Source organism: Hippopotamus amphibius, chromosome 12, assembly GCF_030028045.1.
Source record: "Hippopotamus amphibius kiboko isolate mHipAmp2 chromosome 12, mHipAmp2.hap2, whole genome shotgun sequence".
Lineage (NCBI taxonomy): Eukaryota > Metazoa > Chordata > Mammalia > Artiodactyla > Hippopotamidae > Hippopotamus > Hippopotamus amphibius.
The window spans coordinates 103920287-103944415 of NC_080197.1; the positions used below are offsets into that span (position 1 = coordinate 103920287).

Consider the following 24129-nt stretch of genomic DNA (forward strand, 5'->3'; position numbering starts at 1 on the left):
GCAATTTGTGGCTTTCGTGGGAAAGGGGGCTGCAGGTCCTCACCTCTCTTTCCACTGAATTAATCTGCCAGCCCTTCTCTTTCTATAAACAACTCAGAAAGGTAGGAAACTGGGAGCCCATATTTCTTTCTTAAGTCCTAAAAAATGACTGCTAGAGTTGAGGTTTTCCATGAGAGGTTAAAAATATTTTTTAAAAGAACTCATCCAAGTTGGAGGTGGGGTGGAGTTCACATAGGCAATGGTCTAAACTGGTTTTAAGCTTCCCAACGTCTTCCAACAAAGACGTAACAAGCTCTGCTTTTCCTTACGCACCATTTGCAAATCATAAGTAACAACAGATAGGAAATATACAAAAACGTACATCAATCTCTGCGCATAGCCAAAGCTGTGAGCCAAAAGCCACGTAGGGAACTTTGCTGAAACAAATGAGCAAATCTCGTCTGACTGAAGCCATTCTCAGTCTTGCTCTCTCAGTTATTCGGCACCTTCTGTGGAGTATTGAACAATTAAATACAGCCCACTTATGGACCATTTACTTGCTTAAGACCCTGCTAATGTGTGCACACACCCGTAGGTGAGATAGGGAGCAAGAGAGAGAAACGGTGTGCATATAAAGTTAGATGTGATCTAATCCCTGAGCTTATCTACATGTAAAAAAACTATAAAAAGGGGTAATCTTTAGCCACTTGTTTACCAGGTTTGTTTTGACTGCTGAGATCTAATTTGCCTTCCTGGCACAGAAAGAACATACAAACAGCCCCGCCACAAGCTCAGCGAGGCTCGCGGGCAGCATCCTCATCCCTGCTCTTCCCATCGACCAGCCACACATCGGCCTGCCCCCACCAACTTCTGTCACTCGCACTTTCATCCTTTCACCCAATAAATCATCACGGCCTGTCGACTACACGTCAGGCACGGCATGAGGCTCTGGGCTGCCCCACGGGGGCCTACAGACTAGTACAATTCGAGTAGTTGATGACTTACCCCTTACATTTAATCCCTTGGTCTAAGTCATCTAGTTTCTCCTTCCTTTCCTTGCCTCCTGTGTTTCCCACTTCCATCCCTCTATGTGGCCCTATTTCTATGATAGTTTTTCTCCGGGTACCTGAATCTGCTTTCTCTCCTGGTCAGTCTCCTTCAGACTTCTCTTTCAACAACCTTCCTAAAACATTGCTTTCATTATTTCATTCTCCTCAGAAACATACAAGTGTAACCTGCAGCCTCCCACGGTAAATCCCAATGCCTCTGCCTGGCTTCCCATAATCTCAATCATGTCCCCTCCGTTCCAACTCATCCTGATTTCCCACAGCCACGCCCCCTCCCCCCCCACCGTCGCCCCACTTTGGCCATTTTCCTCGCTGACTCTCAGATGCGCTCTTTTTGTTTATGTGTTTACGACACGTGGGTTCCTACCCTGGGATGTCTTTCCTTCCATGTTTCCAAATTCTACAAAAACCAGACCAAACTCCGCCACAGTTTTCTGAACTACACGATCCCTCACCTTAAACTTTTCTGTAAGGAGTGCTGATTTTGCTGATTGAATAAAAATGAACTTGCAAGAAAATCTAGTCTGAGGCAACAAAATTCCAGGGCTTAGAGCTGCAAATACCGTGAACCCTTTCCAGTAAATCCGATCACGTTTTAGAGCAGGGGTAAATACTTCAGGCTCTGCCGCAACCACTCGATTGCCCTGTTGTCGTATGAAGGCAGTGACGGATGGAACATACACAAACGAACGTGGCTGTACTTTAAAAAATTATTTACAGAAACGGGTGCGGGGGGGGTTGGCTCTCAGGGAATAATCTGGTGACCTTGTTCTAGAAGAAGAGTAGATACGGGTGAGGATCTTCTCTTTGGATGGCAAAGGACAACCGGACGTGACTTAGATCGGCCTCCGACCTTCCCTGGGTGGCTTGACTGCTCCTTTAAGACAGTAGGTACCCTAGGAGTAGATTCCCCGCCTAAAACTCATCACCATGGGAATTTGGGCTGTGACCATCTGTTAGAGCTACTTCGGTCAAAGAAAAAGATAATGGAATCTACTTTGCCGCCTGTGTTGGGGACACGGCAAGGAAAGAGGCCACTGTCTCACTCTGCCGTCCTCCAGCCTGGCAGGAGGCTCCCTGACAGGGTCTCAGGGCCGAGAGCAAATCTTCACCTACACTTCTCTGTGCCAGGCACTGCCCTCTCATTTCATTCTTACACCAACCCTATGAGGTTTAAAGTCCTTTATCAACATACCTGTTTTTCACATGGAAGAAAAAGATGAGGTCTTTCTCAGTGTTAGCTACTGACCCACAGGAATGGTCGTGGTGCCTTACAGGTGCATCTGGGGAAGAAGATGCCCCTCGCCAAGAGTTCTTATTTCAGTATGAATGTGATGAAATCACGAGGACAGCTCATTACCTGTGGTCCTTACGACCACCCTTCAAAGAATATTCTTTTCACTTCATTCATGGGAAATTGCACTCGTAGGGGTTAAGTAGTTTATCCGACTCTGCCTATTACAGAAAGGTCAGAGCTATGATTCAAACCCAAGCCGGCCTGGCCAAACAGAGCCCTGCTGCCTCTTTAATAACCCTGACCTTAAAAACCAAGTTTAATGTGTTCTAAAAGCCCCCAAATGCTTGCTCTGTGTGAAGTGAGGATGCATCAGCTTCGTGGGTCTAGTGTCCCCAAGGAGGGCCTCAGAGAGCAAAGAAGCAAACCAACACCCAGATCTGAGAACTGGCACCCAGGCAAAAGCAGCAGAAACAGGCATAGCCCCTTCCCCTTCCCCACAAGCCCAGGCTTCTGGCTGCACCTCCCGATCCAAACTGTGGAAATGGCTCTTTATGGTGGTGGCACTTGTGTCACACACGCTGTGGCAGCGCCGAGGCAGAGGGGGGCATATTCTTACCAGCCTGTCATATTAAAATCCCTGTAGAGCATCTTCTTTCCAAGTTCCTTTCTCTGTACTCTCCTTGGAAACTCCAAATGTGTGAACTCATTTCCCAGCAAATGAGGCTGCATGAATGCCTAATAGCAAAAAGAAAAGAAAAAAAACAAACCCACACATATTTAGAGGAAAAAATAAGACCCGAGGATGTTTTGCACATTGAGACAGGCCACATTTCAGAAACAAGAACACTGTTCTCAAATTCTAAGGGAGATACATAGATTTAAGAATCTAAATACAAATAGAATATCAACAAATAAAAACCACAAATAATTTATAAAGGGATGTGACTTTTTCATTTGCGATGATAAAATTAATTGTAATTAAAGACGTGTCTCTAAAGTAAGGAAAAGGTTCACTTTTTATTTCAAGTTCCGGATGGCTTCACCGGCTGAACGGCCCGCTGTGGGGGCAGGAAAGCTCCCCCGGACTCTCCCCTCCTTGGCTTTCTCTGCTCTCCTTCCGCTCACACTCCTGGTTACCAGGTCTTGCCTCTCAAAGCTGTATGTGGGTCTCCATGTCAACACAACGGCCTGAGAGAGCGGGCTGGCGCTAGATGCACCAGACAGGAACTTTCTGTTGGACTCCCTCCATTTCGCTCTGCGGCAATTTGATCATGTAATTGGAAGACTGTTCCAGAGCAGATGGCTTCTTCCCCTCCCCCAGTCTCTGTTCACACTACAAAAGTCTTGAGCAAGCAGCCACTTAGGGAATTGCTTTGAAACAACAAACACTCTCACTGTCACACTCAAAATTCAAATCCAGTTATCTGAGAGATGAAACGCTCCAGTAAGGACTTCCCCGCTCACCGGCCGCACACCGTAAGCAGACCTGCCCCGGAGCGGCCCCGTACCGAGCCGCACACCTGCTTATCAACACTGTCCTGGAATGGACCTTCTCTCTCTCTCTCTTTCTGGCGGGGAGAAGAGTGGGCAGAGTAAATCACGGCCTGGCACCGCAGGAAAGCCAGGGCTCCCTGCCACAGGACAGATGGCCACGTCCTCGGTCTGCTGGAAATAGGCCTCTCCCACAGCCGCTTTCCCAGGAGCTGACACCAGCAGATCCCCCACTGTTTCCATGGTGGCCTGGAGGTCTTAGCTGCATGCTAGAAGCCATCAGAAGCTGAGTGCATGAGTGGTTCGTCAGACTGGACCCGCTAACAGAACTCGGAGCCAGTGATGCTGAGCAGGCCTGGGGGCGGGATGGCACAGGACTGAGGGTGGGGGGGGGCTGCCCTGTCTGCTGTAACCCACAGGTTCCAGGTCAGAGGGGAACTGTGGGTCATCTCTGAGGGGCCCTGAAACCTCTGCTGGGGGTGAGGCTTGGGCTGCCCATGGAAATCAAGAACACTTAAACACTGGCTTTTACAGAGGTTCCCTGGGAGGGAGGGAGGGGAGAAGGGAGGAAACTAACACTCAAAGCGCAGGTCAATGGGGTGGCCTTTCGGTGAGACGAATTTGGGTTTGAATCCGAGCTCTGCGTTTCTAAGCTGTGTGACTTTAGTGGGTGATTCAGCTGCTTGGGCCTCAGTTTCTTTACCTGCACAATGAGATTAATTGCAGATTTATCTTGTACTGTTTTAATAATGAAATGAAATGACACCTACAGTGCACTGACCATGGTTGTCTCTGCTCATAAAAAGAAAACAATTTATCCCTCTAATAATCACTGAGATCTATTGCATCCTGAGTACTACATTAAGTATTTCATGAGCTCTCACTTCACACCCCCGACAACCTTTTGGGCAGGACTAGCTACCTAATCTGTGGGGCCCAGTGCAAAAGGAAAACATGGCGCCTCTGATAAAAATTTACAATTTCAAGATGGTGACAGCAAAGCATTAAACCCAGTGCAGGACCCTGAGCAACTGCGCAAGTCACACGCCTGCGACGCCAACTGCACTTACAGAGCAGACACCATTGTACTCCTCTCCCTTCCTCTGGTCCCCCCAAGAACACTCGGGACTACAGGCATTAACCGTCAGCGAACGTCAGGGTCTGTTACGACCCTCCACCATCTCTCGGAACTGGGGGCTGCAGCGGCGCAGTGTTTCTGCCTATCCCCACCCTCCAAGCTGGAGCAGCACTGATTTAGGGGTTACCACATGTCAGGCACTTGATACACCTTCTGTCGTCGCCTTGACCGTCCTGCAAAGCATATGGCATACACTCAACTTACAAAGGAGGAAACTAAGGTCCAGAGAGGTTAAGATACCTAGCCCAGGGTTATCTGCCAGGAATGGGTGGTTCTAGAGCTTGAGCTTAATATCAACCCCAAAACCCCCATCCTACCTCCTATGTTGGCCCTTTAACCTGCACACACATTTACAAAAAACAGTAAACGGGCAGCAGCAGGCCTGGGACCCTGCTGCTCCTGGACCATGCAAGTCAGAACCACAAACAGGCACCCGTGATGGTCCAGTTAACAAGAAATCACAGATCTGCACTTGATTTAGCCACAAAGATGTTCCTCAAGGAGCGAGAAAAAAAATCATTTAATAATGCGAGTGGTTAAACTAGCATAAATTCATACCGAAGAATTGTGTGAGATCACACACAAAGGTGCTATAGAGCATATGTAATGACACAGAAAGAGCTGCTCTATTTGTGAAAAACAAGTTATCAAACAATATGTGTGAGTGTGCATGTGTGTGAGCTTACGTGACGTGTCATATCGACACAGATCTCTATCGGACATGCACGTACACGTAAACAAGTATACACATGTACACATACAGGCGCACGACACAACACACACTACCTGACACACAGGTCAGGATCCACAGGCCATTCCCAAGTACGTCTTGTCCGCTTTCTGCTGGAATATACTTGCCTGGGCAGCGGCATCAGGAGAAGCCTGCAGGAACTCCCCAGCAGCCTGCTGTCTGCAGAGGCCACCGAGCCTCGCCCTCTGGGGACGAGCAGGCTCAAAGGGGCCTGAACCCTGCGTCACCTGTGGTATTCGCCACTCCCTCACATGCAGAACTTTTCATGGTCTCAACAAACCTCATGCTTCTCCCCTTACCACAACAGACTACCGTATTTCATCAATTCTAAGACACACTCTATTAGTCACATCATTATTTTGTTACCTCTACAGAAAGGGGGAAAAGCTGCCAATTAAACTATGCACGATGCTTCTTACCATTCAAATTTTTAATTTGTTATTTTTCAAAGAGCTCCTTTAGATGTAGAAAAAATTCTATTATCCATCACTATGGTGCATATTTAGGAAGGAATATATAAGTGAAGCGTGTCGGTTAAGGTTGTTCCAAAACGTTTTCACACTTAGCATCCAATGGCACTTGTTGCTTCCCAACTCTGAATCGTCCCACGGTCGTGATTTTCCACGCGAGTGGGCTGTTTCAGGGCGCAGCCGTGATGCAGCATTTCTGAAACAATCCACGGAAGGACTCCAAGCCGTGCAGGCAGGGGTACGACGTTCCGAAGCCAGCTGTGGAACCCTCCAGAGCCTGCCTGCTCTGACTCCACTCTGGGAATGAGGCCAAGTACGTCTGGTCACCCCTCCCCAGGTCCCTCTGTGTAACTGGCGGCATCCAAAGAGACCGAGACGGTGCTTCACTTCCGTCTGCAGGGTTTTGCTCTAAGCTGCTGGACGCCCGTCCTGAAGTCTGGTGCTACTCTTCTGATGTCTGCCTATGCTAGGAGATGACATCCGTGCCCCACGTGCCACCGGGCTGACAGCAACAATCAACTCTAAAATATCCCAGCTTCAGGGGTGTCAGGAGGTAGGAGAAAAAAGGTGCCTTAGCTCTGAGGAGTCATTGTGACAGCCATCCCCCACTGATACGGGCGTCACACCCTTGAATTTCTCTCTCTCTGGTTATTTTTCTTCCTCTGGCTACTTGCCGCAGCACATTCCACATGTTACGTGACCCACTTCCCATGACAACCGTGTCCACACAGAACGCATGTGTATTCCATGTGTACCTAGGACACATCCCCCGGGACATATTTTCACAATGCTTTAAAATCACCATCTGCGCCCTCATCACGGGCTTGCTTCTTACCAGCCTTTCCAAGACTCACGCTTGCTGTATCTGTCGGACCTCACCACGTTACTGATGTTAAAAATCAAACAGACAAACAAATCCCAAGAACTAACTACAAACAGAACAAACGGGTGGCTGATGAATGAAAAATGAGATGCTAGAATATAATAGGACACACCTGTTGGTTTTCTGAGGCAAACACACACTCGTCAGTGTATCTTTTTATGTAATACTCACGAAAGCTTGCATAGATAGGCTTAGCTCAGGCTGTTATATCAAAATACCACAGACTGAGGGATTTAAAACAACAAAAAATTACTTCTCACAGCCTGGAGTCTGGGATGTCTAAGATGGAGGTGCCAGCAGGTTCGCTGCCTGGTGAGGGCTCTTCCTGGCTTGCAGACGGCCGCATTCTGGTCGCGCCCACAAGCCTCTCCCCTGTGCTCTCGTGGAGAGAGAAATCGAGCTTTCTGGTGTCTCTTCTATCAGGAAACGAATCCTATCAAATCAGGGCCCGCTCTTATGACCTCATTTAACCTTAAAAGGCTATTATTAAGCTTTATACGTAAAGGCCCTGTCTCCAAACTCAGTATCCTGGGGGTTAGGGCTTCAACACACGAATGTGAGGTGAGGGACACAAACACTCAGTCCACAACATGGTGTTACATGTATGTGTGTATCTTATGTATATGTACATGTTTACATACACACATACACTCAGTCATCAAAATATTACACCGTGTTACCTGACGGTTTTCTTTTGAGCTTGTCTATATTCGTGAATATTTCTACCACTGAACATGGATTACTTTCGTTTTAAAAATACTCTAAAATTTGTTATTTTCTGCGAACCTAAATGGTTGAAAGGAGCTTAACTGCCCCTTCTTACTCCAACAGTTCGAGGGAACGCTAAAATCACTGGAAAGGACCACCTCGGGCAGAGGTCTGGCTCCGGCTCAGGGGATGCTGAAGCTGACGGCGTCCCAACAGGCCAGCACAGAGCTGCTCTGCTCTCAGAAGCAGAGGGGCCCAGCAACGTGGGGATGCAAAACCTTCTTAGGACCTGCCCAGCACTCAAGTAACATGGACTGGCTAGCGTTACTTCACGAGGGCGGGCTTGGCCTGCTGGAAGCATCACGCAAGTCAGCATTCTGGAACCTTGAGCCTCGAAAGTGATTTTGCTTACAAAACAATGTAAGCCACATACACAAAGTTTAGAGTCTGCAAAACACGGGAGCTGGAATTTGTTAGATTTCTTTCAGCAATAAAATCCAGTGATTTCCTTACTCTAAACTTAAAGGATTCACAGACAATTCTGCCCTATTTTACTCCACTGCTCATACCTGGGCAGCTCCTAACCACGTGTACATGACAAGTGCCCCTTCCCAAGGCCCGTCTCCTAGGGATGCTGGCCTATTAAAAATGTGGACCTTAATGGGATCAACATTCAAGATGGGTGCAAGTACAAGTTAAGGTCCCATGTCAACCTGCAAAATGAAAATTCTGGACACTCTCCTACACACTCCTTATTTATCTGCTATGCTGGACATATTTTAGCTTTTCCTCTCTGATGATGCTGTTTGGAAATATGTATGTTGGAAACATCTGCATGATGACGCAAGTAATACTAGCTGCACTTGAACATGCTCATTATTTTTAAAACCTCAGCTACGCTTTACTGCCCAGCGTAGCACTGACCACAGTAAAGGCTCTATCTAAATAAGTATTTGCTGGAAGAATGAATACAGAACATCCTGACCTGCTTTACACAATCACCTTTTAGTGATTATTGAAACTTTACAAAATAATACAATGTAGCTTTCAATCTTTAGAAAAAAAATAAAACTTAGGTCCATGGCACATAAAAACAATCTCGGACACACATTACATATTTTGGAATTAGTTAACTTTTTATAATTTCACAGGTATCTTCCTGAAAACCACAGCATGTGGGTATAGACATGCCATCAAAAACCCCATGATATTTCACAATCCTAAGAACATTTAAATTATACCATGTCTCTTCTCTACTGAATAAGCACACCAACTAGAAACCTAGAAACGTATTTTATGCTAAAATCCAATTTAAAGTGGGCTGGCCTGCCCCTTGTGAAAAAAAAAAAAAACCTGAACATCTTTTTGTACCTCCATTTTTATCATAAATTTTGAGGCTTTCCTTCAAGGAAGTATAACTGAATGCTCCCAACTGAAGGGAGAGGGGTGGAGGTACACCTGGAGTTCAGGTGTGTACCATGAATGGCACCTGGGGCAAAAGGCTTGGTAACTGCTGCCCTGACAAAACCAAAGGCAGGTGGCCAAGAGTCTTTTAAGGACTCTGGGGAGTGCAAGTTTGCTAAAAAAAGAGGGTAGGACATATCCTTGACACTTAAGTGTCTGGGCGGCTAATAAGAATACATTTCCAGACATGGTTACATCTGACCAGGAACAAGAAGAGGCATCTTTTCTAGGGAAAGGATGCTGGAGTGACCTGCTATGCCAAGAAGTGCCAAGACACCAGAGGTGGGGCAGGAGGATCGAGCATCTTCTTCTGGCCGCTCTCCCCTCTAGTCCTGGGCAGAAACCAGCTTCCAGGGAAGGGGATGGAGGTGAGCACCGCACTGTGATGAAACACAACCGCCCATCCCAGTGAAAGTCTCTGAGTGGCAGAGGGACTGAGCCAGAATAGGAGGGGACAAGCCTGAGGAAAGGAGGCTTTCTGGGACCTTCTGGGAAGCCTCTCAGTAGAGTGGACTGCACCTCTGAACCCAGGTCTGTCTCGCTCCAGAGTACGTGGACCTGAGCCCCACCATCTTGGGCTGGGGGGGCGGGGCTCTGAGCATTTTGGCAAGGCACGAGAAAACAGGAAGTAGAAGCAGGAACCCAGATCCCAGGGAGGGATACGTGCGTACTGGGTTTGGGAGGGGGCCGAGGACCAGGCTTCCTGTGGACACTGAGATGGTGGGTTCCCAAGGTTACTCAAAGTTGCCTGCTGGGGAACACAAAACGCTTCCTTCTTTTAATAAATTTTCCTTCTGCTGCTTTGTGGTCCCCTTGCCAGCGAGTAGTGCCAGCCAATAAGGGGACGATCCCAGGTTTTGGGGTATCCAGCCAATGCCATTCATACAACTAATGCGTGAGCGCCTGCAGGTATAGCTACCAGGGTTAGGGATTCAAAGAATAAAAAAGAGACCCCTCTGCTTAGCGCTCACGCATGAGCAGGGGAGGATGAGGAAAGCTTATGGGTGGAAAGGGAGCTATATTCAGGGGTGAGAAGCAGGACGTGGGGTCGCTTGGTGGCGTCAGAGCTAATCTGAAAAGGATCTTTTTTCATTAAAATTTTTTTTAATTTTAACTTTTTTATTGAAGCATAGTTGATTTACAATGCTTCAGGTGTAGAGCAAAGTGAGTCTATTTTATATATATATATATATTTTTTTTTCATATTCTTTTCCATCATCGGTTATTAAAAGATATTGAATGTAGTTCCCTGTGTTATATAGTAGAACCTTGTTGTTTATCTGTTTGATATACAGTAGTGTGTGTATGTTAATCTCAAATTCCTGATTTATCCTCCCCCCACTTCCCCTTTGGTAATCATAAGTATGTTTTCTATGTCTGTGAATCTACTTCTGTTTTGTAAATGTTTACTTGTGTCATTTTTCTAGATTCCACATATAAGTGATATTTGTCTTTCTCTGCCTGACTTACTTCACTTAATAATAATCTCTAGGTCCATCCATGTTGCTGCAAATGACATTATTTCATTCTTTTTTATGGCTGAGTAATATTCCACTGCATATATGTACCATTCACCTGTCAATGGACACTTAGGTTGCCTCCATGTCCTGGCTACTGAAATAGTGCTGCTGTGAACACTGGGGTACATGTACCTTTTTGAATTAGAGTTTTCATCTCTTCCAAATATACGCCCAGGAGTGGGATTGCTGGATCATATGTTAACTCTATTTTTAGTTTTTTAAGGAACCTCCATACTGTTTTCCATAGTGGCTGCACCAATTTACCTTCCCACCAACAGTGTAGAAGGGTTCCCTTCTCTCCACACCCTCTCCAGCATTTACTGTTTGCAGACTTTTTAATGATGGCCATTCTGACTGGAGTAAGGTGATACCTCACTGTAGTTTTGATTTGCTTTTCCGTGATGATTAGCGATGTTGAGCATCTTTTCATGTGCTTGTTGGCTATGTGTACGCCTTCTTTGGAAAAATGTCTACTTAGGTCTTTTGCCCATTTTTTGATTGGGTTGTTTGTTTTTTTGATACTGAGCTGTATAAGCTGTTTGCTTATTTCAAAAATTAAGCCCTTCTCAGTCACATCATTTGCAAATATTTTCTCCCATTCTGTAGGTCATCTTTTCTTTTCTTTTCTTTTTTTTTTTTTATAAATTTATTTTATTGGCTGTATTGGGTCTTCATTGCTGCACACAGGCTTTCTCTAGTTGCGGCGAGCGGGGGCTACTCTTCATTGTGGTGCGCAGGCTTCTCATGGCGGTGGCCTCTCTTGTTGCAGAGCACGGGCTCTAGGCTCAAGGGCTTCAGTAGTTGTGGCACATGGGCTCAATAGTTGTGGCTCACAGGCTCTAGAGTGCAGGCTCAATAGTTGTGGTGCACAGGCTTTGTTGCTCCTCTGCATGTGGGATCTTCCCAGACCAGGGCTCGAACCCGTGTCCCCTGCATTGGCAGGCGGATTCTTACGCACTGCACCACCTAGGAAGTCCCCATCTTTTCATTTTGTTTATGGTTTCCTTTGCTGTGAAAAAGCTTTTAAGTTTAATTAGGTCCTATTTGTTTATTTTTGCTTTTGTTTCCATTACTCTAGGAGACAGATCCAAAAAAATATCACTGCAATTGATGCCAAAGAGCGTTCTGCCTATGTTTTCCTCTAGGTGAAAAGGGTGGTACGAGCTAGTCAGGGAAGGGCTCTGGGGCAAGTGCAGCAAGAGCAGGCACTGAAGCAGGAAGAGGCACGGGCTTTGGAGCTGCTCTTAGGAGAGAACAGTGTGGGGCAGACGGGTGGCAGGAGCGTGGCTTCCTGCGCCTGTCCTGCTGCTGGCCCTGAGTTCCTGCAGGAGGGCCCCTCCTACAAAGGGTAACACACACTTAAATGAATTCAAAGTACTTAAAAAAAAAAACCTTCTCAAAGAACTATCGATGGTACAGTGCTCAGATCGTACGTACGTATGCAGGTGGATGAATTTTCACAAATTCAACACAAAGTGTAAGCAGTAGCCAGATTAAGAAACTACACATCACCAGCATCCTGGGGTCAGGACCCCATTCAGTCCCTGCTGCCACCCCCAAGGGAAGCACTATCTCCACACCTTCTGGTTGCGCTTGCCTGTTTCTGCACTTCCTATGGAATCCTGCCGGCAGGATGTGAAGGCTGCAAGATTTGTCCTTGTTGTTACGTGTAGTTACAGCTTGTTCATTGCATCCCATGACTGTGTCACGGTTTATTTATCCATTCTACTCTCCATGGGCACTTGGAGAGTTTCCAGCTCGCACTCTTACAAACAGTGCTGCTATGCACATTTCGTCTTTTGGTGTAAACAGTGGTACACACTTTGTTAGGTACATACCTAGGAGTGGAACTGCCAGGCCAAATCTTTTTTCAAAGTAGTTCCAATTTCCACTCCCATTAGTAGAACATGGAGAGTAAAAATACTCATGTATGAAATGAGAAAGCACATTCCAGGAGAGGAATGTAAAGTCCTCTACCTAGAAAAATTGTATATGAATTAATTTTTTAAATGTTCAGATCTCTCGGTATGTGAAAGCAAGTTATCAAAACAAGGATTTTCAGCGTTCAACATATATCCTTTAAAAAACTGAATAATCTCTCCTCTTTCTTGCCCTTGGGGGGAGAAAAACTGTCAGATTATATGAGAGGAGGATCAGAAGCCTTACATTTCAAGATGATTTATCCTGATAGAAAGTCTAAGGTCACAAATGAAATGAAATTAATAACGTCAGCCAAGCCCCTGGTGATCACTAACGGTCATACGAACAGTCAAAGGAGGTGCTCTTCCAAAGCCCAGGCTGGCTGCCTGATGTACAGTGCAGGAGGAGAATATTCTGGTTTGGGTTTAAAAAAAAAAAAGAGGGAAAAACATGAAATGACTGAGACCTAAATATGTATGGGTTGGAGTCTTTCATAAAAAATTCCTTGTCTTAATTTATCCTTAAAATCTCAAAGTAGCAAAAACCAAGCTTGTATATGTAAGCTATTACAGAACTGGATATTAAATAAAATTCTGTCTGGTTTATGTGGATGTCAAGGAAGGTTCACATTTAAATTTCGACATGGGATCGCACTCATCAGCCAGGGAGAAGTAGCAGGCCCCCAAAACAACTTTAAAATTGTAAAACTGAGATCTTATGATAAAGGAGCCACATGGAAACTGGAATACAAATAGAGATATTAAACAAAATTGCCTAGATTTGTCAATTCTGCAACAGTTTAATGTATAGAAGAAGGGCAGAAGCGTGTTCATTTACATAAAGCATATAAGGTTTCCATATTCATATGCCTAATGCTTTTTCTTCCCAAGTAAAAACCTGGGGAAGGCATTCATTTGTAGAGGGAAAAACTCAGGTCAGCAAAAAGGATATGCCTGCCTCTCTCCAGTCTCTCTGCATAAGAAACGGAACTGAGAAATTTTCTCAAAGGCCACAGCAGTCCCGAGGACAGGACGGCCACGGAAAGGTCTCCGTATACAGTCACATTTGAAGACTAAGACACTTTACTTCGTCTCTGCTCCAGGCCCCGTTGTAAGCGCTACAAATACTCGCTCATTAACCCTCGTGCCAATCCTGTGAGGGCCCTGCAATGACCCTGTGCCACAGATAAAGCAACCAAAGCACAGGAAACGTTGATACACAGCCACGCTTTTGCCCTAATAAACGTCAGTGGATCCTGTCTGCCTCTCTCAGTGCACACTTAACTGTAACATGTTTAAAGGACGTATGAGATTATGTCGCCTCCTGACACTAAGATCAATTCCTAAGGGAGGCTATGGGCAGACGGCTGCAGCTCTATGCGCCCAATGTTTTGCGCAGAATGTTCTTAAAAGTCTAGAGATTATGCATGTGTAGCAACTGTGCAGAGAGACTGATTTTTCTTTTTAAATAAGAAAATGTAGGGATTCGTTCCCATGGCGATTTTCTTCCGCTGTGTGGAATTCACTTTCTTAGGTCTGCATAGCAGGGTGAGAATACTTCTGACCTCTCTGACCTCTCCCAACCTGGAATAAACGAGACATCCATTTGCATTCATTTTCGAAGTAAGACTCTGGAAGTGGTGAGGTTCAGTGACAAGGGGCCATGTCTTCAGAGTCCTCTCTGAAGTCAGGCAGTGCTCCAAGGCAGCCAAGTATAAGTTCTGCCTCTGAAACCCTGGGCCGCGCCCATTTCACGCTCTCAGTTTCTCCTGGCTTCTTCACGACACCAGTGTGATCAAGGGAGCCTATAGTAAATATGAAGTTTCAACCACTTTAGCCTGCCGTTTTTTAAATTCAAGATTTTGAAACTCATATGCAGTTTTGCAAAGGGGGGTTAAATGGGGAGAGCGGTGGGGCTGGAGCGGATTTGCCCCCGACTCGGCTATCAGGTAACGCAGAGTGGTGGTGACGCTGTCTCCCTGTGACTGCAGCCAGGCGCCCGGGCTTAGCAACCTGCTCTCCAGCTTGAGGTCCATGTCGGGGTGGCAGGCCCGCCATTTTTACTCACTAGCGCACCTGACCTTCTCAATTATAGCCTCTTGTCTTAAAAGCAGGTGCAGCCTTACACTTCTTGGGAAGAAAACTCTTGAGCACGAAACATCCCAGAGAGCCGAGAGGCACGATGCTGTCCCCCCTGAAGCCTTTCCAAGCTCAGCACTAGGGAACAGCAGACAAACCAAGCCAGACTCGGTGCAGAAGGCTGGAGGCAGTTCCAAGGACACTGCAAGAAATCACCTCAGTTAATGCTGCACTTGTGTGTATCAAACGTGCATTTGAAACCCACTTGCATCTCTTCTGTGCGTCGCCCTTGACGATAAACAGCTGCAGACGTGGAGCACCTACTAGGACACTATGTGAAGGTTTGGTGGTACCAGCACATCTTAACGTGATCACATCAGAGTTTACAAATATGTCTGCGCAGAATGGAGGGGAAAGCCATCACTCTCACCCCTCAGGGCTATGGAGGTCCCCCTCGAGAAAGATCCATTTCTAGCTGTCGCCTGAAGCAAAAGTGGGGGTGATTTCCCGGAGACTGCAGCATCAGAGCAGTGAACTCTGCCGAGAAACTCCCACAAACCAGACCGCTTTCCCTCCTATCTGGGCCTTGACTCCATCAAAACATTCTCTCCAGCTTGGTGGACCCCCTTAAATATTTTATTCAAACACCCTGGAAAACATTAAAAAAAAAAATGCTCAGCGAGAAAAGAGCAAGGCTTATTCGTGACTGTAGGATCATCAGCTCTCCCCGACTGCTGGGGCAGAAGTGCACGGCCCCTGACCCCTCCATCGCACACCTGCCACTCTCCACGTGAACACGTCAGACCCTCAAGCCTGCTTGATTAGTCACCCAGCCCAGGAATCTACGGAGCAAAGTTCACATCACCCGGAGAGCTGTACGAAGGGCCCCCTGAGGTCAGGACGCGAGACCAAACAAAATTAATGTGCCTGCCACAGCCATCATTTTGGAATCTGCCTCCAGTCCTGGAATCTCCGAACGTCTCACTGTACAAACCAAGAACGTGCCTGCTCGCCGTGGGTCAGAGCGATTCATACACGCGGGGCTCTGAACCCTCCCCGCTCCAGGAAAATCATTAGCCATTTCCACAAGTCAAACAGCTCTGGGGCTGCAGTCATGGGCTGAAACCAAGTCTCTGGGGGCCTAGACGTTCTCGTGATTCTATCATAAATGCTTCTTCAGACATGAAAATGAAATCTGATTTGACCTAAGGATAAGGAATACATTGCTGACTTTCTGGCAATGCACTAATTCATTTAGATCACACAAAGGATACAACAGCTCTGTCTCTCTGCACAGAACTGTTTCATAATTAGTTCAAAGGAACTGATGTTCGCCAGAAATGAACTGGGAGGATTAGATGCACCTGAAATTATAAGGTACATATTATATTTTATATTATCATGAGATTACTTTTCATTATGACCACAGAACACATAATGAATATTTCAAGGGAAGTATTCCTATACACTTCACTCAGGAGAAAAGGAGATTCACAGACATTCTGTGAGAGACTTGAGGTCACACAGCTCTTGCCTGGGCTGGGCTGAGAGAAGCCCATATCACACTGTGTTTTCCTCTTATAACTGATACTATTTTTAAGAATTTATGCTATAAACCTCCCAATTCTCTGAAACATGTTCCATAAAGATTTCACCACAAGGTTATTTTATGCTACCAATCCCCTAATTCTCTCAGATACTTCACCACAAAGATTCACATCACAGATCATGTATATATTATTACTGGATTTGTTCACTTCAAAGCATACATTCCTAGATTCCTGATAGAATAGGAAGTTGGACAACAAGGATATTTTATGTTTTGGTCATTTACACTCCTGTTGTCTAAGGAGAAAAGTTTTAGGTGTAATTTCCATATAGAGAAGCTTATATGGTTTAGGAACATATGAATGATGAAAAAGGATGAAAAAGAATGGGGACAGTGTTCTCACCTTTTAGAAATTCAGATATTAGACCCAGTTCTGTGGGCTAACAGTGTCCACTGATTGTGCAAGAGTGACACCAAAATACACATTAACTTTAGGACCATAAGAGTGGTTCTTAAATAAAAACAAAGGGACAATATCACTGTGGTCTGCAGGCCAGTAGAATTTGAGTGGCAAGACTGTGACTCATCCAGCAATAACCAGGTGAGTCCTATGTGCCACGAAAACGTCCACGTGCACTATTCCACTTCATCCTGACACCTGCCTTCCGGGGTTTCCTGTGCCCGCGGCCGACGGTGGAGCTGGGGGTCAGCGAGGGCCTTGTAGAAATCACAGACGGTCACGTGACAAGGCTGAGCTCTGAAGCCGCACACATCTCATTCCAGCTGCTCAAGGGTCCACACGGACCACTGATACCGGAATCCAAACCTGAGCGATGTCAGCACTCCCCGCCCTCCTTAAACGTTCATGTGTTGAGCTCTCAGTACTATTCTTGTCACGTGAGAACGTGAAGGTATTTCAGAATGAAGAAGTGAATCTGCTACTACTCATCACCTTTAGCAGGAACACAGGAAACGGCTTCTACGAAGGGGCGCCGCGGTGACGAGGACAGGTGGAGCTGAGGACGGAGGCGAAGGCCTGGTGCCGCCGCGACAGACTTCGGGGAAAGTGGGGAGGGGCGCTGTGCGGCGAGGTTCCCAACGTCAGGATGCACACTGGCCCCTGTGGCCAACACGCCCGGACTCAGCCTCAGCTCTGTGCAACGGGAGGGGCCTGAGGGCAGCGGCCTGCCCTCCAGGACTCAGTCTGGAAGGGGACACGGAGCTCGGAACAAGCAATACGATGCCCCACGCTGACAGCCACGCCGCGGGCTTCCACACGGCGCTGTGCGAGCACCGGGGACTGGCCCCCTGTGAGGGGGAGGGGACACGTCCTGGAGGAAGCAACATTTCTTTTGGGGCCTCAAAGAATGAGAAGTTTTCCTGGCAGAGAGGAGGGGAAGGGCTATCCAGGCAGGGCACGGAGGTCGGAGAGATCACGGTGTGTCCTGGAAACGGAAGACGCTTCTCCGTGGCCACGCCCCGGCATGCTGGCGGGGGCGATGGAGAGAGGATGCTGCAGAGGTGGGCGGGAAGCCCCGCTCTGGGTCTGCCTTCTGTACGCTGTGGGGGCCAAAGGTTTTTAGGGAAAAGGGTGACAAGATCTGTGTGAAGGTCACGTGAGGGGCTTTGTGGAAGGTGGACGGGAGGGCGCCAGGCAGGCGGCAGGGAGGTGGCTGCTATGAACTCTACGCGGAAGGACGCTCGCAGCTCCGAGGTCCTTGGTGGCCCTCTGGTCAGCTCTCCACCTCACAAGTGACAGACCAAGGTCTGGAACGGTTAAGAGACTTGCAACAAAGCTACCCAGCGGGTAAGCAAGGATGGGACCAGGAGGAGGTCCTGCCGGTTGCTGCTGGGCCCGTCCCCCTGCCTAGACGGCCACACAAAGTAAACGGCTCTAACGTCTGGGCCCCGGGAGGGGCTTCAAGTTTATCCGCTTAAAACAGAAACAGATAGTTTGAAAATCAGTCAGTAAAAGAGTGAAGAAACGTTTTCACCTTGGCTTTGCATTCCTGTTGTCTTGTGGACCAGGTGACCACCCAAAGCCGCACAGCTTAGCTATCGAGTAAAACCAACACAACACAGTCAAGGGAATTCAGGGAAGTGCACAGCTTCTTGCTAAATCAACCAAAGTCACCTAATCCCGACTGTTCCCACGTGCCGGAACTCAGAGACACGAGAGGAGTCCTTCTGGAGCAGGCTGGCTCACTTCTTTCCGAAGAGCAGAGGGTCACTGCCTTAGCCTTGCCGTCTAACACGAAAGCCAGTTGGCAGGAAACCATTTCATCCGCAGAACGACTATTCACAGCTAGCGCCCAGAGATGCCCACTGCAAAGCAGCCCTGGATAATGACCATGCTTTCGGAACTGAGATTCTAAGCCTAATGCCCAACCCCTGGAATTTGAGGGCAGGGAATTTACTCTTTTCCAGAAACTCACATCTTCGATGAAGCAAAAATTCTCAAGATCTGAAAAACCAAAAACAGCCCTCCTAGAGCCCTCTTCATAATTTCACTCCAAAGAGGGGGCTGTCCACAGACAATTTATTGTTAGGGTAGACACAGATTTCCTGAGGCCTGCGTTTCTCCCAAAGCGCCCCTGAGACGTCACACTGGAGCAGGAAGTCGTGGTGTGTCGTCAGGGTCCGGGGCTGCCACCCTCCTCACTCGAGAGTCAGACTCATCTGAACCCTCTGTCTGAGTTAAAGTGAGCGGCAGGCCTGGGGAAAAGGTACGGGCATTCTTTAACACCACGTCTCGGATGAAGCCACTGAAGGAAACAGAGCACGCCGTGTCTTTGATCGGTCACAGGTGGGAGAAAACCAGCCACAATAATAAATTCACGGAGGTGGAGTGTGTCGTCACACACGGAGCCAGGAGGTGTGATGCAGGAGGTGTGTCGGGGGGGTGTTCGTGCCACCTGTCGTTTTACTGCTGTGGTCCTACTCCCACGTCAACAGAAACGTGCTCCGCCGAAACAGCTGCGACGCCGGCCCTGACACCACGGCACCCGGCCAGACCCACGTGACTTACCAGGTACTGCAGTCGCTGGCGCTCAGTCTCGGGGGTGAATTCCGAAGACATGGGGATGATTTCTCCGTTTCTGATGATGATGGCCCTGAAATGGTGAAAATGCACGTCAGCAGCCGATCTCATAAGCACCTCGATTCTGCGATAACGCCACAGCTTAGAACACACAAGCAACTCTCAGAGGATGCGTCCTCCCCAACCTGCACTGTTACCAACTCCGGATCCCTCACCACACTCTGAGTATCTTTAAAAGCTCGACATTCTCGCTGGCTCACATTTACTTCTTCTGCTAGTTTAATGCCCAGCACCAAGCATACCGCTCGGCACATAACAGACGCTCAGTGAACACAAGGATGGCTGCTGAATGACGCCCAGCGGCTCACGCTAGGCGAGTGCTCTCTCTGCAGCAGAGCTTCCTGTGATCCTTCAGACGCGTGTTTTCCTGTGCGCAGGGCCGCGAGGCAGCAACCAGCCGCACGTGGGTATCGAGCATTTGCACCATGCTTAGTGTAAGCTGAGAAACTGAGTATTTTATTTTATTTTATTTTATTTTAATTAATTTAGCTTTAAGTGAAGCAGCCGCAAGTGGGGTAGTGTTGAAAGCAGTAGCCAGCGCAGTTCCCGATTCTCACTACTCAGAGAGTCTGCGGGCCGGCAGCACGGCCTCACCCGGGAGCCTGTCAGAAATGCAGACTCTCAGGCTCCCCCGCGGGCGCCCTGCGTCAGCACCTCACTGCCGTGAGACTCCCGGGGGGTCCCCAGGCACGTCAAGACCCGGGAACACCGGACCTGGACTCCTGGGTTTCTAGGGTGATACCCTGGGCCCAGGAAAACCACTCTCATCTCAAAGCTCAGGAAACCCACACACGCTTCCAAAGTGTGCCCCAGAGCCGCCGCCGTCTCCAGCACTTCTGAGGGAACAGAGCTCCCCAGAGCGGACGTCTGAAGGAGAGGCTGCAGGACGCACACCTGTGCAGCCGCCTCCCCACGCCTGCTCCCCACGGCGCCTCCTGTGCGCAGGCCTCGTTCCGCGGTGGCTCTTCCCGGCGATCGATCCGCTGGGGCGGAAGGCTGCCACGGCTGCAAGTCCAAGTGGCTAGGGGCACCGCGCTCGACGCGAACCACAGAGCTCCCTGGCATCAGGGCGCCAGAGGCCTGGGGACCCCACACCTTCTCTCTGAAGTCCCATAAGCATGGGGGCACCACGGGTGCACTCAGCCCTGCGGGGATGCCTGACGGACGCGAGGGGGCTGCAGTCTTCGTGCAGAGACGCCCCGGGCACCCTCCCGCCCACGGCAGAGGCAGGCGGTCCCCGACGTGCAAACAGTCCCTATCAACGGCTACAGCGGCTCAACCCCTCCCCCAGCCCCCCAACACCTGTGCCCAGTTGCTGCTGTCACAGAAACTAGTGGAGCAGGGCAGACAAGGGAGGAGGTGAGAACAAAAACCTTGGGGCATTAGAGAATGTATGGGTCTCGAAGGAAAAGGCTGCAAGCTGTAAGAAAATGGAAACGTTTCGGGGGCTGGCCCTGAGAAGAGGGTGCCTCTTGCTGTAATATGTGCATCACGTCTTTTATTATGCCGCTGAAAACAGGACAAAGACTCCTTCCTATAAACCCAGAGTCACCTGTAAAACGCAGCCACCTCCTCCAACCCCAAGGAAGGTGATATCCAGCATTCACAGATCAGTGCGAGTTAACTGGAATGTCTTTGTCCTGCTTATCAGCTGAGAATAACTGTAATAAGAGAGCAGGGGTTCTGAGAAGAGGATGAAGAAACTTGGAGAACTTGAAAGGAGGGGTCAGGAAGGTCAAGGTTAGGGCCTAATCTTAAAGCAGCAAGAAGGACCCAGAGAACGTGGGGGGACTGGAGCAAAACGCATTATGCAGTAAACTCCCACAGCAACCTCCTGTTTCAAAATTTTGCTAAAAGCTAGTCTTAACTCTTTTGCTTCCTTTTTCCTAGATGGCCCCTGAAATCCAGCTTCCAGGCTCAGACTAGGAAAGGCAGATACTGGGAGGGAAGCAAAAGATCATGAGTAAGAGGAGGAAGGATGGGAAGGCAGAGGATGGGGTGTGGATCTGTAGGCAGGAGCCAACAGACGTCCAGCCAGGCCATGGGAGAGCCTCCGCCAGGGCCTCAGTGCCAGGAGGTCAGGGGCCTGGCCTGCTTTGCTCATCTTAGATTCCAAATGCTTGGTATCTTGGCTGTCACCTGGCGAGAGCCCCATGAGTGTTAACCGAATATAAGAACAGATGAGAGAACTCAGGAGAAGCTTTGCCCTGACTCTCAGGGAGGGAGAGAGCAGAACCAGCGGGCATCAGCTGTTCAGCTACACACGGAAATGGGGTGCACGCCACAGCCGAGAGGCGCCTTCGCCTGGAAACACACCTGCTCCCTCAGCTGCCTGTTCCCCTTCTCCTCCTGACCAGGTGAGTCCGTCCACCACGTCCAACCCCAGGGTCCTCCCCACATCACGTGTTGCCTCTGTAGTCCCGCCCTCTCTCTGTACTGGCTCTCTGCCCACAGTTCAAAACCATGCTCAAGCATAACACGTGAAAAGATGCTCAACATCACTCGTTATCAGAGAAATGCAAGTCAAAGCCACAATGAGGTATCCCCTCACACCGGTCAGAATGGCCATCAGCAAAAAACCTACAAACAAGAGAATGGGCTTGAGGACACCGGGGGGAGGGGAAGTGGGGACAAAGTGAGAGAGTAGCCTTGACATATATACACTACCAGGTGTCAAATAGCTAGCTAGTGGGAAGCAGCTGCATAACACAGGGAGATCAACTCTATGATGGGTGATGCCTTAGAGGGCTGGGATAGGGAGGGTGGGAGGGAGGCTCAAGAGGGAGGGGATTGGGGATATATGTATAAATAAAGCCGATTCACTCTGTTGTACAGCGGAAACTGGCACAACAGTGTAAAGCAATTATACTCCAATAAAGACGTGAAGAAAAAAAAAGAAAAAAATCTACAAACAATAAACGCTAGAGAGGGTGTGGAGTAAAGGGAACCCTCCTGCACTGTTGGTGGGAATGTAAATTGGTACAGCCACTATGGAGAACAGGATGGAGGTTCCTTAAAAAACTAGAAATAGAACTACCATATGATCAGCAATCCCACTCCTAGGGATATACCCGCAGAAAACCATAAATCGAAAAGACACATGCACCCTGATGTTCAGTGCAGCACTGTTTACAACAGCCAGGACACGGAAGCAACCTAAATGTTCATCCACAGATGCACGCATAAAGAAGGTGTGGTCCACGTATACAGTGGAATGCTACTCAGCCATAAGAAGGAATGAAGTTGTGCCGTTTGTAGACAAGGATGGACCCAGAGACGGTCATGCAGAGCGAAGTAAGTCAGACACAGAGACACAAATATCACATGAGATCGCTTATATGTGAACCTAAAAAAAAAGGTACAAATGAACTTATTTACAAAACAGAAGTAGAGTCCCAGATGTAGAAAACAAGGTTATGGTTACAGGGGATAAGGTGGGGGAGGGATAAATTGGGAGACTGGGACTGACATTACACACTACTCACACAAAATACGTAACTGACAAGGACCTGCTGTACAGCACCCAGAACTCTACTCAATACCCTGCGATGGCCCATATGGGAAAAGAATCTAAAAAAAGAGTGGATATATGGACACATATAACTGATTCACTTTGCTGTACACCTGAAATGAACCCATTGTAAAGCAACTATACTCCAATAAAAATTTAAAAAAACAAACAAAAAACGCTCAAAACACTGTATGTTTAAAATCTAACAAAACCAAAACCGAACAAACATTACTCTCATGATCTGAAACCCACCATCAGGGTCTTTTTTCTTTCCTCTGAAACCAAGCTTTACACATATAACCCGCACTCAGGGTCCTCACCTCCCCCGGATCCCTCAAATGCAGGAGGGTACTCCCTGCCCCCCCCCCCCACCTGACTGCTCTCACCAGTCCCCACGCGGCCTCTCCGTGGCTGTACCCCTGGGCGTGACCTCATTCCCGGCTTCCCTCCCGACCCCGGCTTCTGGGACACCCCTCCTCCTGGTTTCCATTCTGACCTCCCAGGACACGCCTCTCAGACTCCCCTCTGCCTCCTTTGGGGTTGTGGGCTGCCATTCTGTCTCTCCACCCTTCTGCCTGGTCACTCACGTCCCGACCCTGCAACCCCCAAGATTTGGTTTGGAGGCCGCTCCTACAGACTCTGTTAGCCTGGTGCTCCTTCTAACACAGAACACGTTCATTACTTAACCGCCTGCCTTCCGAGCTGGCCTGCAAGTCGAGAGCCGCGTCCATCCTGCTCACGCTGTGGCCACCCCACTGTGCGCCGAGCCAGGAAGTTACAAGCAGTGCTGGCTACAGAATTTCCAGGGTCCCAGGCCAAAACATGCAGGCCCCCTTGTTCAAAAATTAATGAGAATGTTAAGACTGTAAGCAGACATTAAGCCAAACGTGGGGGCCCTTCTGAGCGTGGGGCCCCGTGTGACCGCACAGGTCACACCCCCATGAAGCTGGCCCTGACCGTGTGCCCTTCACATTTACTGCGTGAATCAACGGTTTCAATGACGACACACGCCGATGATTCCGAACGTCCTTTCCAGCCCACACGTCTCTGCTCCAGCCTGGAACAGCCAACCATCAACAAATACCCACTGGCATACTCACTGGCCTCTCAGACTCGGCATGTTTCGGACTTAACGATCCTGCCCCCACCACACCCCCAAATCTGTCCTTCCAGCAGTCCCTGTCTCGGGGAATAGCATCCCTTTCCACTGGGGGGGGGGGTGCATTCCAGAAGCCATCTTACCTTCTCACGCTTCTCACCTAC

The 24129-nt window shown here is 48.4% G+C and overlaps 1 protein-coding gene across 5 annotated transcripts in view; it reads right to left on the minus strand.

Moving 5' to 3' along the window:
- PPM1H (protein phosphatase, Mg2+/Mn2+ dependent 1H) overlaps window positions 1–24129 on the minus strand; it is a 238035-nt gene that overhangs the window by 61220 nt on the left and 152686 nt on the right. For all 5 annotated transcript variants that reach the window (XR_009048495.1, XM_057703288.1, XM_057703289.1 and 2 more), the window contains exons 5-6: window positions 19284–19368; window positions 2900–3018 (exon numbers count right to left, since the gene is read on the minus strand). Coding sequence is in view for 4 of the 5 variants with exons in the window: in XM_057703288.1 (XP_057559271.1) it covers window positions 2900–3018; window positions 19284–19368 (204 nt within the window). In the remaining variant the exon portion in view is untranslated. The remainder of the gene's footprint in view (window positions 1–2899; window positions 3019–19283; window positions 19369–24129) is intronic.